Source organism: Lepisosteus oculatus, chromosome 6 (assembly GCF_040954835.1).
Source record: "Lepisosteus oculatus isolate fLepOcu1 chromosome 6, fLepOcu1.hap2, whole genome shotgun sequence".
NCBI classification, from domain to species: Eukaryota; Metazoa; Chordata; class Actinopteri; order Semionotiformes; family Lepisosteidae; genus Lepisosteus; species Lepisosteus oculatus.
The window spans coordinates 46,988,581-47,007,182 of NC_090701.1; the positions used below are offsets into that span (position 1 = coordinate 46,988,581).

Here is an 18,602-nt window from a genome sequence, read left to right on the forward strand (position 1 = left end):
TACAGAAGCCTTATTTTCGTGCCCAAGAAATTATGGAATTTGGAAAATAATTGAGTGAAACACCTGCATCTAAAATGTGATCATGTACGATTAGCTGAGGTTTGATGATTACCTCTGTGTGAACGCATTTAGGTGGAAAATGTATTAAAATACCTCAGTTCATGAAAGACTTAGTATTTATCAGTTATTTTCCACTGAACTAGGAGGAGATAAACCAGCTTATCTTCTGGTGATCTTTTGTGACCACTGTGGCAATAAAACGGATATAACTGATGGTGTGGGAGGTAAACGGCACTTGTCTATATTTTGACGCATTGCTCATAAATTAAGACGTCCCAGTCGTTTTCTATAGTTATGTAAGAGAGAGGGGGCTCAGTGAGGTGATAAACATGCAGCACCAGCATCTTATCTGTCAGATTTATCTGACCTTTTCCACTTGCTTTTAATATGCATTGGTGGTTTCAATTTACGTGGTAACTTACAAAACCATCGAGGCTCCTATACCATTGTTGACTTTAAAACGGACGTAGTTTAAGAAAGATTGATATCTGTTTGTCAGATGCTTAAAACCACAAAGACGTGTGTTTTAAAACGCCACCCAAAAAAATAAATTTGTGTCAAAGCTGACAGATATGCTAAAAAATGTGAGCAGCTTTTTTTTTGCAAGCCACATAGGTAATATTTGAAGTATGACACAAAAGCGTGCATATTGCCTTGCGAATCTGTATGGAAACTTCTTAAACATTATGTGTTATTGTTTAGAAAGAGTTGATGTGATAGTGACAAAAGTAGACTGGAGAGAGAAAAATAAGATTAATAAAATTAATGTTTCTAATGTGAATTTATTGCTTATCCTTGGATGCAGACATCCATAAGTCATCTGTGCATAAAGAAAATGCGTTTTGTAATTAATACTTAAACAGGTCATTGATAAATTAACAAAGAACAATTGCAAGACAAGATGTCATGTCGGGACAGGTGTAAATTTAGATACGATGTCTCTAATTCGTAGGGGCAGACATCTCTTTATTGCCCATGTCACTTTCAATAAGGAATTAACCCAACAAACTGTAAGAACATAAGGATGTTTCCAGCTGGGAGGATGCCATTTGCCTTGTTTGATGTTTAGAAGGTTTGTGATTCAAGGGTCTCATGTATGTATTTGTGCCCTTTAGTTTGTGTTTCTCTGTTCATTCTGAACAAGTCCGTGTAGCTAGCGTTTCAATCTTAAATCAGACTTCCTCATAATCTTCGGCTCTAAGCCCTGTGTATTTCCCTTCCCTACTGTCTTTGGATTCTCCCTCCTTCCACGCTAGTTTTAATTTAAATAGCTCTGGAAATATTAGCCCCAGGCTAACTGATGTCCGTCTCATTTACGTATTTAATCCTTGTGTCATAGAAGGATCTCCAGTGTCCATATCAGCCCCATGGTGTTTATAGTTCAACATTTCCAGTTGTTCACCTCTGAATGCCATCAGGTTTCCTGAGAAAACTCTTTGGGTCTTCATCTGCCCTTGCTACCTCTGCTTCCGGAAGATGTCATACTTTTGGAGAATATGTGAAAATCAGTGGTGAAATGGGTATGTGAGAGAAGAAGTTGAAGTTAAAGAAAAATTGCATCAAGGTCTGAAAATAGGGGATGTTTTTGGAAGCAAGGGAGTCTGAAGAAGCAAACCATATTATTGTGCTTGACTATGGCTGATTGGGATTTTGGGATAGATTAGCAACCAAATGACACATGTGGAGAGAATAGTATTTTGTTATTGGTAACTTTTCTTGTGTACCTTCTGTACTTTTATCAATCTCTGAAACTAAATGTTATTAAATGTACTGTTTCTGAATTTGAAAAGTCCTTCAGCTTTCAATTTTTTCAGTGGAGGGATACAAAATAAATAAAAAAAAAGTTAAAAATGTATTTTTTATAGCGTGCAATTCCTCTATAAATTTAGACTTAAACTTCACTTTCATTTCCTGCTCAAGCTGTGTGAAGATAATGTGTTAGTGGTGACCTAAATTTGTTCCACCATACTAAACTCGCATCTTGTTAGTTTGTGGGCCAGACGTCTAATTCAGGCTGTATGAATGAAAAAGTACAGTCATTTCACCTTGATTAAAAAACTAAACCTTGTACTGTTGAAGGGAGTTTTGATTAGATGCTGGATGAAGATTTGCTTTGTCACAGGAATTTTTCTGCCTGAAACGCTTTCATACAAAATGGAAATTGGTAATATTTTCTTCCAGTTATTCAGCAGTGTAATGTTTACTTTGGAGACTTCGTTGCAGACATGAAGGAAATATTCTCTTCTGTTCTTAGACCTTACGAATGGGTATTGGAAGGATTTACTACTCAAAGAACAAAATCAAACACAGATTTAGGAAAAAATCAGAATGTATGGTTTGCATTCTACAGTTTTATTGTTCCTTGAAGGATATTGAAACACCAAATCTTATTAAAATAAGGACTTGTTGGAACACAACTTTCTCACAGTCATTTAGATGGGTGGTGCTTTTTCATTAGAAAAACTTGCGTCTCTCACTGGTAGAGGTGTCTTAAAGAATCAGTACTTTAATTTGCCTCCAATATATCCAAATAGTTCTGAAAAGCAATTTTAGTCTTTACAGATCTATGATTTGTAGTTTTAGAAAGTCCTTACATTTCAAATTTCTCTGTTTTATAGATCAATTCAAATGGAGCCAATTTTCACTTAGAAATCCTAAAAAAACGGTATATATAGGAAATATCTGTGTATATATAGTAGTTGTAGTCAAAAGTGTTGACAACCCTGGTAGTAATACTAGAGTGAATCAGTGTTTAATAAATTTTGATATCTTTGGTATAGCAGAATAGAATAATCAATACTAGAATGTTATAACATAAATATTTTAAATAAAAGGCTGTCAGCGCTGTGCCTTTTGAATGGAATATACTGTGAGTTATTCTCCAAACATATTGTCAGAATCTTCAGAAAACCACTCATCCTGGTAAGCTGAGAGGGGGATCTTCACTTATAGTTGTTTGGGAACCTCTAGTTTTAAGATTTACTGCATACTGTATACATTTGTTGTAAACACTACAAATTAGGCAATTCTGTCCTATTGATATAATAATACAATAGTAATTATATTAGTAGTAATGTATAATATTATAATAGCTATTAACCATTTGTATGTGTATATACAGTATATATAAGCAAAGTGCTTCTGAAGTTGCACAGCTAATGAAGGACTTCCATCCGAAACGTCCGGTTTCTCAAGAAACCTTGTGTACTACACCATAACTTTTCCAACATCTCTCTCTCTATAAATATATATAAATACCGCCATCACTGAATAGTTTGCCATGTTAAGCGAGTAGCCATGACATTTTGAACGCGGCTTTTAAAGTAGCTCGCAAGGTTTTCTGTGTGCCAAATGCAGATTTTTCGAGATGACTTATCTTGAGAGACCTGTCACTTGAATCAGGTGGGTGTTACTTGTCAACATACTTGTGACTAGTATCAAAATGTCTTTTTGCATTGTACGTTTTGCAAGCGCCAATAATTTTACTACAGAGCAAACAGAAAGGCTGCCCATCACGATCAATCAGGACAAATCCATTCTTCCAGTACTTTCCTACCCTCATCGCTGATGCCCCGCCTTTTTTTTTCCTCTTTGCACATGTTTCATTGTCTGTTTTTTTTTCTTTGACGTTTTCTTCCTCTGGCCCATGTCGTTTTTCACCCCTTACAACAAACATCAGTTTTTCTTTTTTTTTTCTATGAACAAGCAGGCTACTAACCTGCCGTTAGTGCGCTCAGACGCGAGACGGGCGATCCGAAAGTGTGTTCTAGTGACGCTCTATAGCCTACATGCAACACTGTCATGAAATTATAGATGAATGAATCTGATTACCAGCGCATCAATTTAACTTCTTGTCACAAAAGTGTGACACATCAAGAGAGGCTTTTCCTCTTCCCCCATCTCCTCAGCCTGTCATACAAGCATTTAACACAGGCAGGTATTTTCCTCATCAGACTTCTTAGAAAAACCTCAAGAAATATTTTGCTACGTTAGTTTCTGTTTGACGTGCCCTAAGGAGTCCTGTCTGTCTTGGAAAATTATTTTTGTGCACGAATAGCTCTTAGCGTATGCACATGAATTACAGGGTAAGATGTTAGCTAGCAGGTCATTACGAATGCTGAAATAATTAGTCAGTGTTAATATTTTTTGTGCGTGTGCGAACAGAGAAATACATCCAAATTCTTTTCAGCTCTTTTTAGACAGGTCTCTTCCTATGTTCTCCCCCATAATTTACTGCTTCTCGGAGCTGCGTTTAAAGCGAATGACTAATTGCTGCAGCCAACTCACGCTGAAAAGGTGGACAGTTGGAAGAGCACAAGTGTTAATTACTGAGTCTAGCTGTTCTTGCTTGCCTTCATCTCTTAGTGATGCTGACGGTCAAGATCTTGAGCAAATGTGCATTCCATGCATTCCTAAGTGTATTCCATCCATTTTCTTACCTCTATATTCAGTACAGGGTCGCATGGGAGCTGGAGCCTAAACCAGCAAACAATGAGTGCAAGGAGAGATGTATCCTTGAGGGAGTGTCGGTCCATTGCAGGGCAGACACACACACACACACACACACACCAAGCCCGATTTTCCCTGAAGCCAATTAACATTCCGACAAATCTTTCGACAGTGGGAGGAAACTGGAGCACCCGGAGGAGACCCCTGTGAACACTGCGAGCTCTACATCCAATCTCAATAGCACCCCAGGAATTGAGCGCAGGGCCCCAGCACTGCTAACCACTACGCAAGCATGCCTTCCCAAACATGTATTGAAAATGAGGAATATATACAATAATAATTATAACAAAGCTGCTTCAGCTGTGTTTATTCAGCTCTGTAAATGACGAATAATTTCAATCGTCAGTGGTGTCCCGGAGCATCTATTTCATATTTGTTTACAAGAAAATAATGCCCTTACTGTGTCATGCTCATTTCAATGGTGGTGCTACTAAAGTCATTATGGCGAGACTGAATGTACTCCGTGAGGTGATTCACTATTTCTGAACCTACGAAGTATGAAATTGTATGTATGAAATCTAATATTTTATTCTGATGGACTGTGGAATGCAGTTACTGCAGTTTAATTCACGGTGATATGTATGAAATTCAGTTTAGGATAGTTCTAAATTTCTCATTGTTACTTTTTCAGACATTTTCACATTAATGAATAGTGGATATTAATGTGTCAACGTCCATTATGAAAGCAGGACGTGAAAGAAAAAAAGTGACTGGCAAGACCTAAGATATCTAAACCTAGAAATGTAGAAGTGGCATGCATCTGAAAAATAGCATATAGAAAAATATTCCCAATTGCTGCTATTTTATAAAGAAGGCAGTTAGGCAGTTACTGTGGGATATGTGATGTATTCCTGATGTCTCATGAAGTTTTGTAAATAGAAACATATTTGTTCTTAACATTCTTTGACTCTGCAATTCACTGTATTGCTGTTTTTCTAGTGTAACCCAATTGATCACAGCTTGCTCTCTTGGATGTATCTAATCGTATAGACACAACTGTGATCTAGTTTAGCAAACATGTTCTCAAGCATGCTGTAGGTATAATGTGTTTTGACTAAAAGAATACAGTGCTCTCAATGGGGGAAGAACAGGCTCACAATGTAGGCACAAATGATCGACTGACATCCGCAGTGTTTTCTTTCGGGCGTGACTTGTGCTCGTCAGTAAAATCAGTACGAGAACAAGGTACAGTATATTTGACTTTTCAGTTCGAAGCTGGTCTGGGGGCAGTGGCTCAGGACCGTTGACTCGGCAGAATGTAGCAGACAAATATGCCTGCAATCTCAGTCAAAAATGGGGGGGTTTACAGCCTTAGTAAAAGGCAGTTGAGTTAGGAAGCATTAGCGTAAACTGTTGCTTTGCTTGAAAATGCGTTAAGCTTAGAAGAAAATATAGTTTTTCCGTAAAAAGCATTCTTTCATCATCTGTTTTTTACACTTAGTCCTATTTCTCTCCTAGAGCATACTGTATGTACACTGTTGGAACTTTTTGTTTTGTTCTACTGTACTATAACGCACATGTCATAGTATTTCACTTGGGATCAGTCAAAGGGACGTGAATTCATACATTTCGAATCCCCTTCAGCCCTTTGGATGACATCTGAACCGACAGTGGATCAGAGGGCACAAATTGGAACTGGACGGGAGAAGTACATTTAAAATGAAGAATAGGAGGCACTTCTTACACAAAGGGTAGCAGGAGCATGGAACAAGTTACACAAACCCATGTTGCTGAAACTGATATCTTGGCTTCTTTCAAAGAATGGCTGGATGAGATCCTCATATCCCTTAGCATCTAAAGACCATCTAGATCACCCAAATGCCTCGTTTTTATTGGACAAACTTCTTTTTGGGATTTAAGTACTTTAGTTCAGTACAGTGTCTTGTGTTTTTGGGGTGGGTAAAGAAGAGGGATCTGCTCATGTGTAAGCTGCTTTCCTGAGAGTTCTGCATGATGTTGAAAATTATTCAATATTGTTCCATTTTCAGATTTAAGTGCAGTGCAGATTTTGTGCGCACACTGACCTGTGTTCACATTAATGAAACAATTAATTTAAAGAAGCCTTTCATGGTGATTTCATTTATAGACATTATCCTGCGTTTCTGTCTTATATATTTCAGTTAATCATGTTTTACTTGGCATCTTAGTAAAGAATTCAAGTATGATGGCTGTCCCATGCAAAATGGAAAGTCTGTCGACAGGTATATTATTAAGAAATTCAAAATGAAATGCGCGTGCTTTAAAATCCAATCGCTAGACTGTTTCTACAGTTATGACAGTTTAAATATATATTGTCTGGTTTAATGGAGAGAATCCATTTGTTAGAGAATTGTTAAAAATTAATCATTTATGTGTTCTTCTTTTTACCTCTTTTTTAGGCAGAAGCTGATGATTGACGGGGAGAAAAATCCTGTCATCCTCAACACTTACTTCAGCCAGAAAGTTGTTTCCGTGGAAATGGGGGAGAACAGGCCCAAACAAAGAGAGACATTCCTGAGTGAAAAACCCATTCCCTACTCTTTAGTACGAGTGTTCAACCTGACGGACGAGAGTGAAAACCTGACAACAAGGGACCTTTTCTGCAGGCAGGTGTGTTTGGAAAAACCTGTTCGTGTGTGTTCTGTAGCGACATTAGTTGCTTGCCAACATTTTTAAGCAGAGAAAAGCCCCCCCAAAAAAAGCTGTTTTTTTTTCAGCATTGTGATGAATAGATGCAGCACGGTGGCGTGGCTGATGGGGCTGCTGCCTGACTGTTGGATTTTATTTGGGCCTGGGGAGTCTTCTGTGTGGAGTTCGCAGGTTCCCCCAGCAACCATCTGAGTTTTTGCCATCTGCCGTGATTTCCGCTCACTGTCCAGAGACTTGTGGTTTAGTTGGCAACTCTAAATTGTCCCCCGTAATCGTGTGTGAGCAGCATGCGAGCACGCCTTGTGATGGACTGACATCTTTCCCACGTCCCGCCTTGCACAGCACGGCTGCCCTGTGTGTCTGCCGGGGGGACAGTCCTGCGTGGGACTAAGCAGGCGATGAAGACAGACAGGCAGACGGATGGATGTAATTAATAGGACAAATCACAGGCGAAAAGCTCAACGTATGTAGTGTCAAGCACACTTGTAATGAATAGAGGCATCGATCAGTGAGATTCATACCATCGGCTGTCGCAATAAAGCCCAATCCATCAGTCAGGATCCCAACCATCCCGGCCACAAACTGCTCTTCCCCCTGCGCGCTGGCAAGCGGTACTGCGCTATTAAAGCTCAGACCACTAGACTTAAGAACAGCTTCTATCCCACTGCGGTGTGCATCCTTAACCGCTAACCGCAATGCCTCAGACTCAGTACACATCTGCACTTTGCACTTGTTGCATGGTCTACCCTGTATTTTCTCACTAATACATATTTATTGCCCCCCAACATATTTATTGTTACTGTTGTTATTATTTCTTATGTTTGTAATGTACCGTCTACATTGTGTAGTGTGTCTGTCCTGAGAGGTTGGCGTCAATAAGAATTCATATGGCAGTAAACTCAATCACTTGCTTAACATGGAAGACGTGCTTTGAGTTTGGTGTTTCATCAGCAGGTGCCCCCAGCCTCCCCAAAGCCCCTGCCCTCTCCGGCATCCCAGAGGGAGTGTGATCCAGGTGTGTCCGACTCGCTGCTGGACGTGATCGAAGGCCAGTGGGCAGCCGGACGGCTGGGGATGGATGTCATTGTAGTGGTCCAGAGAGTCTACTGGCTCCCCTTCAGAGAGCTTGCAACTCCACAGCTCCTCAAGGACAAGGCCCTGTCTTCAGGGCCTCGTCAGCGCACTGCCAGGTAAGTGACAGAGCTGTAGCATGTTCCTGCCTTGTGGAAGTGTGCTTCTGTTGTAGCTGTATTGCTGGTGAGGTCCAATCATGGCAAAGCACTGTCCTTTTGTACTTTACTGTAAGTGAAGAAGTAGATGTTCAGATGTTCAATAACACTTTTATTGCCCAGGAAGATGTTAGTCTTCTTCAAATAATTACTTGTAGCTTTCAAACTGCACACAGGTGGCAATATTCCTGTTTCTGTTGGGATCAAAGAATAGACTTTGGGAGGAGCTTGTGGGAAAAAAATATCTTCAAATAATTACTTTAAAATAATTGAATATGAGTTTTTATCATTTCAAAACGGGCTGTTGCATGCGCTAGATATCAATGAAGTCTTCTTAAAACTACACAGAATTACAAAGATGTCAAATGATTGCACTGTCAGTGTATAATGTAGTTTATATAGTATATTTTTAACTTGATTTTTATTTTTTTTCTTGGACTTAACTGTGCTTTTAAAGATACTATAGGTGTAATTGCAGGAACTTTCTAGTGCCTGGCACTGTTGTTTTTGGCTGGTAACTGATCCCAACCTGCTGGGAATCTGGCAGACAGCCATGTTTGCATGCTCAGGCTTCAAACAATTGTGAACGATAATTGAGTTGTCTGCATTTTATTAGCACTTCTTCTCAACAAAATCCTAAGAAACTAGCAGAGAGAATTGTGCATCTTCTCTCTGCTATCATTTGGAGCTTTATTGTCACGTGTTTCTTTTTAAACTGAGATAAGCACAGTGTCCGATCTTTGGGATTAGGATGCATTTTGTTAGGAAATTAACTTTTCAGAAGGACGCTTTTATTTGGGCTGCATAATAAAGGAGGTCTGATAATGTATGTGTTAGTGGTTGTTTTAGTTCTGGTGCCGCAGGCTTCAATCTGGTGAGCGTGTAAGCACTGTTCTAGTTCTTTCACACCAGATCCCTTGTGAGGTCACAGTCATGCCAACTATCAAAGCCATGATGGCTCAACTCCAGCACGGTGACTTAGTCTTCTTGTGCATTGCTTCTTGCTGTCTCTGATCACTGGACTCTCTCTGTTTTGCTAACTTGCCAGGGCAAAATGGCAAACTTTCAGCGACTGGCAATTCTGCCATTACCCTCCAAGACAGTGAAGGGTCCCACTTTTCACACCTACATTTCCTTGTGTCTGATTTGCATGCTTGTATTTTAGAAGTTCCCAAATTGGCTGTGACTTTTATAGTTACTTTCAACAAGGACCCATCCCTCCATTTTCTAATTGCTTCATCTAGTTCAGGGTTGCGGAGAAGCCAGAACCTATCTCGGCTTGCGACGGGCTCAAGGCAGGGTGCACCCTGGACAGGTTGCTAGTCCGCCGTAGGCCATGCAGAGGCACAAACACGCACACACTCACCACTCATGCATGGTCAATTAATCTACCAGTGTGTCTTTGGACTGTGGGAGGAAACCAGAGCAGCTGGAGGAAACCCACATGAACACATAAAGAACATACAGTACAACCTCCATGCAGATCAAATTGAACCAGGACCCCAGCAGTGCTAACCACTGGGCTACTGTGCTGCCCTCAGCAAGGACCCTTGAGATATAAATCATTTTGCAATGTTATGTTTGTATATGTGATATTAACAGTCACTTACAATTACTTATATTTCAGAAATGTAAACATGTGTCCATTCTTTACTGTATTATTTTTGTCATTTGTTAATATACTTTCACAGGCCGAGAGGAGTCCATTTCAAATGTACGATAACAGTTCCACCCCGGACCTATACCATTATATACTGACTTTAAAAAAAGGCAGAATAATTAGATTTTTGTGTAATAATGAAATATTACAAACTGCACTGCACTGGGCAGAACCTCCTCAAAAACCTTCCAATTTTTAAAATCAAAAAATATATTAGGTGCAATCTTCGCCTGGGCTGAAATGTTTTCAGGTTTATCCGGAGACTCACTAATGTTTCTTAGAGTTTTGTTTTTTGTTACTATCATTTCTTGTGTTGCATGAAACCTTCATCTTCATCTGTATCTTTCTTCTTCCTCACGCTCTGTGTAGAAGTGTTGTGGCCAGCCACACTGTGCTTGGGGTTATTTCCTCGTTATTGTTATTCTCTTCAAGATATGCCGTCAGTCCTGTGGGAAATTGAGATTTGTTTATTACTCAAGTGTCAGTTTTATAGTTTTGCCTTTATGGGAAAACCCACTAAAAATGAAAAGTTGTCAGTCCTATTTCTAGAGGTTCATTATTCAAAATGCCTGAATGTGCCTTGTTGACATTTACTTCCTTCGTGGTTTTGATGATTTCCCTCTAAATATAATGGATTACTTTTTGCTTTGAGAGTAACATAGAATAAGACTATATAATAAGTACTAATATAAGTACTTTGTGGACTATTCACATATTGTAGATGTGCATATATCTGTGCTTTATGACATATGTTCTGTACTGAGGTTTCTCTTGTGGTTAAGCACTTCTATCTTTGTGATGAGTAACGTCAGATTAGTTTCACTTTCGTGGCAAAAACGTCAGATGCTAATTTAGATCTTATTTTTTCACTGCTTTTGTTTTGTACTCGCACCATTAATATAGATGTTTTGTACCAGCTAATTTTGGGGGGTTTCACAAAATTTTTCTATATATGTTTTTTGGGATTTTTTTACATCCGTTTATTTGCTGGTGGTTTTTAAGTCATGCCCTAATTCTGTTGCACTCATACGGTTATCATATCTTACTGTTCTCAACGGTGGAGCCGATTGTAATTTAAAATAACCTAACAGAGGCAGCCCATAGCTTATGTGATAGTTAGGTAGCTAAGTGACCCTAAAGAAGCATCTGAATGAAACTTTAACGAGGACTAAGACACCTGGCCAGGAAACATGTTCCAGACGATCTGCCTATAAAGAAACATTTCCTATTTTCCATCCTGAATGAGTTCCCTTTCAGTTACCAATTGTGACCCAATGTCCTCTCTTTTCTCCTTAGGTTGGCCCTGTCTGTAGTTCTCAGGATTTTATATACAGTTGGATTCATTCTCTTTTTTTTGTTTTGCTTAGACAAAAGAGATTTAGGTGTTTTAACCTGTTGGTATCTGACAGTCCCTTGAGACCAGGATTCATTATCGCTGCTCTCTTTTGAACACTTTCTAAGACCATCTCCTTTTAGTGGCATGGAAACCAAAACTGAACACAAAGGATTCAGTGAGGCCTCACTATGACATAGTATTGATTGAACATAACTTTCCTGGATTTACATTTCATATCTTTTGCTACATACACCAGTATTGTTGGCTTTTTTATTGCTTCCCCACATTGTCTTTACAAGGACATAGAAGAATCTACATGAACACCCAGATTCATATCGTGCATGACTTCCTGCAGCCCAGGATCACCTGCGCAGTGTATAATGTATGCTCCTCGTTCCTGTGTGGAATTTTGTCCTTTTCAGAATTATTTCATTTAACTACTGGAAAACCAATTTCTGTTTTTTTCTTCTTCTTTTATAATTACATTTGATTTAGTTTGCACTTTGATACTGAATCTACCTTACTAATACAGATCAAGGCATTCAGTGAAACCCTATGGCACACCACTTCTTATGTCAGCCCAGTATGCTGCTGTGCCTCTTAACATGTTGTCGTTTACTGTTCCTTGACCAGTTCTTAACCCATGTGGATTGGATTCCTATGGCTTTTCATTTTTTTTTAATTTAAGAATGGAAAAAATAGAAAAAAATATCCTTGTCAGAAATGATCCTGTCACTCCACGAAGAAGGCATTAAAAAAAAAAAAAACATCTAAAATCCTGCATGCGGTTTGCAACAAAGCATCTACATGTGGCAAAAAAATGTGGAGCTTTTTGGTCTAAATAAAAGACACAACACAATAACGAAGTAACTGTCGAGACTGGGAGGCTTGTCAAGACTGATAGATGGAGGAAACGGCCGTCAAATCTTAGAGTGAAACCTGCTTCAGTCCTAAAACTGGGACAAGAATCGCCCTTTCAGCAGGACAGTGATCTAAGCACATGGCTTAAGAATAGGAAAGTGAATGTCCTTGAGTGGCCCAGCCAAAGTACTGACCTGAATCCTTTTGAGAATATGGAGAAAAACTGGGAAGCTGCTGGCCATAAGTGCTCTCTACAGAGAAACCAAGGAAAGTGTAAGCAGATCTGTCAAGAAGAGGGCAAAACAAACACACGTTACACCAGTTCGGTGTGCAAAGGTGGCAAAGCCTTATACAAAAAGTGTCTGTATTGCTGCCGAAGGTGCTTCTACCCAAAATTGAGTCCACAGGTCTGAACACATTTATTAAATCAATCGGTTTTTCTCTTTTTGACATCTACTGTAAATTATCTGTCCCTTAGAAATCTTCCGTTGGAGCACTCAGGTTTGGAATAAAATATTAAGGTAAAAATGTAGATACCTTATGCAATGGACTGAAAACACATTTAATGAAGTGAATTTGTGAAAATTCCTACATAAATCTCATTTAGAAAATAATTAGGTTAACTGTTTACTGTGATTCTACTGTGCGTAACCTCCCTGGTCTGTAATTTCCATGTTCCATATGGAGTGATCCAATACGTACTGTAGGTGCAGCTTACTGTATATAGCTGGTGATGAATACTTGAATACTGGGAATGCTGCATGGGAAATAAAATCAAGCCCAAATGATTTATTGCAAAATGATTTATACATTAAACAAAAAAGTATTAATCTTGAACCCCCCTGACCTGTGTAGAACCTGTGTCAGTGTCTTTGGACCGGTACTAATGGAGCTTGTTCTGTAGTATTATTAAATTATCGTAAACTCCTGCATGATTTGGTTATAGCTTTTCTACTGTTTCCTTTTCTTCTACTATTAATCCCCTCTTACTCATTCTAACTTTGCTTTATGTTTCCTTTCAGTTCCTGTACTGGAAAACACTTTTTTTAGCTGTGCCTGTAGCTTCCTCTGCTCTTCTTCTGAATCTTGAGCCCTTTTATTGTAGTCTGTACAAAGCTCTCTTGCCTCCGAATTCTTGTTTCTCCTGTAGACCCTTTATTCTTAAGTCTTGCTTTGGGCGTGAATTTGTTTTGAGCCTTTAACATAGTTTTTGAAGTATAACCTTCCTTCTTATAATGAAGAATCCATCTCTTCTCTGTTCAGTGCTGGTAGGATCTGTCTCATTCTTTCATTGTCTGCTTTTATAACATTATAAACTCTAAATCAGACTCATGATTTAGAGGTTTACATTATACATAATTACTGTATACATAAAATACAGTACCCTATATATACACTAGTTATAATTTCCTAGTTGTTCTATCATATCTGCTTCCTTGATTATAATCTGGTCACTTGAAATGACTAGGTCAGTATTTGGAGATTCAAGGATGGTTTCTAAAAACATTGACGTTAGAGAAGAGTAGTAACTTTGAAATTAAGTGGTGACTTTGACAATATACAATATTTTTCATGAAATCAGTAATGACCAGATTCATATGAACTACAAGTTAAAGCCAACACTTTATGACTTTGGCTAGAAGTGACAGATGGCCATTTTTCATTTGTAACCTTTCTTCTGCTTTTAATCTATTAAACAGTTTTTAACATTTTTACTGTAAAACCAGTCTATTAGTCCGGATCTGAAGTCATTTTATTTTCTCCTATCAGCAAGTTCCTGTGTTTGTCTTCAGTCCCATGGGTAGGAAGTAGATTTGCCAGCACAATGTACAACTGACTCGCATTGTAAAATCAAATCTCTGTTTTTTCTGAACAGGAGGAAAAGCATAACATTAATGGACCTAGGTTCACAATATTATACTTGTATACTGCATATATAAGCCAATTACAGTAGTGAAAATAAAATTAATGCACTTAAGCCACAGGGAATAAGGAGGTTATTGACATCTACATTGATTTTTAGAAAAGGGGATCCTATGTTTTCCTCAAGCAGTTCACAAAACAAAATAGGGTATGAGTGAGCATTTCTGCCACTCCAGCTCTGTTAGTGGAATAACCCTAGTGTGGTGCTGTAACAGCTACATCACTGCTGAAGCACCTCAGAACAGAAAACCTTCGCAGCACTGAATACACTGGAGATGAGGCTGCCGACACTAATGCAGTTTTTCCTGCATTGAAGAGCATATGAAAGTAGTCCTGAGGAAAACTTTTGGAAACTGCTGTGCTTGAATCTCTTCACATTTTGAATCTCTGTAAAAAAGACCTGTGCAAACATGCGGTGTGTTGTCGTGCATTTTTATTTATATACGATTATCTGTTTCGGTTGACTGCCTTGCAAAGATGTTTTGTGAAGTAAACACCCCGTTATTGAAACAGTATACCAATTGCTATTGTTGCTCTGCATTAGATCAGTGTGATCCCCACTGTATGACCTACAGTACGTTCCTACTTACTGTATCGCCACCCTGCTCTTGGTTTCACAGTGTTTTCCTAGGCTCTGTTGCCCGTAACTAAGGAGCATAGCTCGCTGAACACAAGGAGAGCTGATGTCTTCTCGCGACACGTGGTATTGCATGACAAGAACACACTCATTTCTAATTAAATCCAGGGACACATACTGTTGGAAAAGTTGATGTAAACATGAAGAAGAGACAGGGCCCTAATCATTTACCAGTAAGAATGTGGCAGTGCCGATAGAGAGGCCTCTGTGATCTGCAGATGAGGTTCCTCCTATTTGACTTCACTGTTGAGGCAATGTGGGTCACGAAGGGCTGCTCCTCACTCTGTCTCACACTCTTCTTGTGTGTGTTGTGTACAAGAGTTTATAAGCTCTGGCCGTTACAGTTTGGGGAACTCCTGTAGCTACGAAAACATGATCGGGGAAAAAAAAGACGACGGTGCTGGCAGAAGCAAATGTTTATCATCCATTGATAAAAGCATCACTGCCATTTGATATCAGTCTTTGAATCGACAAATTATTGTCGACAGGGGCACATTCCCCCCCTCAGAAGGCTACATGTAGCTTTCCAAAACCGGTCCTCGTTGAACCAGACAGGATTTGATTGCTCAGGTTCCCTTTTAATTGGGAGCCTGAAAGAATTACAGTATTTGCAGGAGTCGTATAGTGAGTTATAATATCGTGGCTTCAGGGAAGGTGACAAAATGTAATGGCTGCCTGTTTCTAATAAACTTTTTTTTTTCAAAGTTAGGAAACTGGGAAAAGTCAGTGCTAATAATGAGATAAAACAGCAATCAACAAATGTAGGAACACGGGGGGGCTTTGCATACAGAGCAGCCCTAGCAGAAAATCCTGAAAGGCTCTAGGGGGATGGGCTGGGTGTTTAAAAGTCCGAGTGTTTCTAAGGAGAACGTATAGAGAGAGATGTTCTAGGGGCTGTGATACCATGAGGAGATTCACACCTTGAAAGAAAATCACAGCAGTGCTCGCAGAAGCTTCCAGAATCGGTCACGGCAGCAACAGAGGAGAGTGTTTTTGGAAAGTTCTTAGGCCGTGTCTGAGGTCTGAGCTCGAAGGGGAAACATCGTGAGAAGAGAAGCAGGTGACTGTTTTGCCATGTTCTGGGTGGTGCCTTAAACATGACGGTAGCAACAGAAACGTTAGGGATCGTTTTCGGCGTTCACAAAGAAGAGCTGAAGCTAGCAGAGAAGAGGCACAGTTCCTCTGCACTGAGATGATCAGGATGGAAGGGATGAATGGACAAACTCTCCTTAATACACTACCTCGAAGATGCAAAGCTCAGATTCCTGACAAGGGGGGGTATTTTGATGAGCAATATTTACAGTTACATTATCATCCTTCCTTAGGTGTAGTTCAGATCCAGCTGAACCTGTAATTATGACCAGTGGTGTGCATAATACACAAGCTCTATACTTTAATTACCATAATGCCTGTTTAATGTCAGTGTTAAAAACCTAAATGTTGTGGGCCTTTTTTTTTGACGGAGGGGGTGGACTGGTTGAAGCAATTGAATTGATCTCAACAATAGATGAATATTTCCACAACCCGAAAAACAGGTTGATTGAGGTGAGAATGATTGCTCTTATTCGAGTGGCACTTTGATTTATTTGAAGATGTTTTCATGGATTGGTTGAAAACCTGTCCTTAAACTGAGAGGATTAACAATTTCTGCCGGTTACTTCTGCTGTAATGGTATTTTTTCATCGAGGAAAATGACATCGAGAGACAGCAACTAAAACCAAACCAGCGCGCGTGATTCTATTGCTTTGATCCCACTGACGGTGAGCTGTGTGTTGTTGTTTCCTTTCCTCAGTGATAAAAAAAAATATTAAAAACGCTGTGCGGTCGGGACAAGAATGCGCGGGGAGTGTGTGAGAGGGATGGGTCAGCTGACCTGGTGTAATCCGATGCCTGGTCTGGCACGCGCTGTACTGTAAACAAACGCCCGGAGAGGAAGCAGAGCGAACCGGTTCACAGCCTCTCATTCATTAACTGTGGCTCCCAGGCAGGCTCTGGGCAGGAAGTGATGTCAGTGCCCTGCCTCTGCGTGGCCTTGACGTCAGCACTGCGGCGGGGTGGAGCAGAACAGGCCTCAGCATGCTCGCTTGTCAGCTCGGAGGAGGAAACTTTTTTTTTTTCCTCCCCCTAGTTCACAGATCCAGCTGGAGCTGGTTAGAGTAGTACCCTGGCTCCAGCCTGACTTGGAAAGCACAAGACCCCCCCCCCAACAGAGGACAGTGGGCAACTGATGGGAAATGATGAGAAAACAAAAAAAAAAAACACGCCTTTTCTGCCCAGCCAGTTCTAAATCAGAGATTTCTTTGCAGCTTAATAGAAGAGAGACATGAAACACTCACAAATCCTAAACAGGAATGTTCTATAGCATAGTCCATACCTCTAGTATTCTTTAATATGACAGCTAATTCTTATATAATTCATGAACTCAGACTTATTTAGTCTTAAATACAGGAAAATAGGCTGTCTGTAATGCACAAACGTCAGGTTACAAGAATAAATACATATACATAGGCTGTTCAAAAGTCTCTAACATTTTGCATTGTTCTGCTCTTTTCACTCTGGTCATTGGTTTTAAGCAACACAATTTTATGTTGATCTTTTACTGAATTTCATTATTTTAGGCTATTTTTTTTAAAGATCTGTTTTTTTTAGTCCAAAGGGTAATCTTAGCTTTAGAGAGGAACAAATTATGTTAATTATCTAATTGTAACTGTAATGGGGTATCTACTGTAGCAATTCATATTGTTTGCTTATATAGTTTGGCTTGAATTATGATCAGAATTCTGCATATTCTGATTGTGAATTAAGGAAAAGTATTTACAACAAGGCAAACATTGTTACACTAGTAGAAAACACTAGTGAAGTCTTTCATTAAGCTGTTGACACTAGTAGCATATATACGTTGTGACATCTGATATTTATAAGACATTTCTAAGACAGCAGTGTAATTATATACAATTTGTTTCAAAGTAAGTAAAATCATACTGCTGTTAGATTAAGTAAAACATATAAGATACTAGTACTTAAACCTATAAGGAATAGGTCATTTACCTCAAATGTCATTGCTGACAATTAAGTGCTGGTCTGCTACACAAAAACCTCATATACATTCAGTATCCTTCCAATTCTATGACTTCCTGAGACCTGGGTATACTATTATTTTTACAATATGTTAATGAAAAAAATATCTGCCTTTGGTGTGATTATTAAAGGGCTTGAAAGTAATCTTAAAAGTCCATCGGAACACATGCAAAGTGCCCTGGTTTTGCAAAGGGAAAAGCATGGCCTGCAAATAAAAAACAATGTTATTCAGAAGTCTTAGTTCAAATTATTGTGAGATCTGAAGTGGAGCAGCATGTGGAGTCGGCACAGGAAATGATAATATCAGTGAAGTGTGAGCCTGGGACATAGGCGTGCCCTCAGCCGGTCTGCATCAGGCAGAAGTGGCTCACGTTGATGGCCTAGCTCAACGAGTTTCAGAGTGGCCCTCAGTGATCCACCTAGTGAAGGCGAGTGCTGATCATAGAGAGCCTCGAAAAACGTTTCTCTTTGTCTGGCTCATGGACGTGAAAAAGAGTTGGAGATTTGCGTGAGAATCCACAAGCCAAAAGCTGTAACACTGCAGTGAAACTCGCGACCACCCATTTTCTAACCACTCCATTCAATACAGAGTCGCAGGGGGAGCTAACAAGGGTCACGAGGCAGGACACACCATGGACAGGACGCCAGTCCATTGCAGGGCAGGCACACACACAGAGACGC

At 39.5% G+C, this 18,602-nt stretch overlaps 1 protein-coding gene across 5 annotated transcripts in view; it reads left to right on the forward strand.

Annotated features, from left to right (window-relative positions):
- The window catches only part of spidr (scaffold protein involved in DNA repair), a 119,477-nt gene that overhangs the window by 60,611 nt on the left and 40,264 nt on the right, over positions 1 to 18,602 (forward strand). For 4 of the 5 annotated variants that reach the window (XM_015353745.2, XM_015353744.2, XM_015353742.2 and 1 more), the window contains 2 exons: positions 6,948 to 7,158; positions 8,149 to 8,387. In XM_015353745.2, the coding sequence (XP_015209231.2) occupies positions 6,948 to 7,158; positions 8,149 to 8,387 (450 nt within the window). The remainder of the gene's footprint in view (positions 1 to 6,947; positions 7,159 to 8,148; positions 8,388 to 18,602) is intronic. The other variant, XM_015353743.2, reaches the window with a different exon arrangement.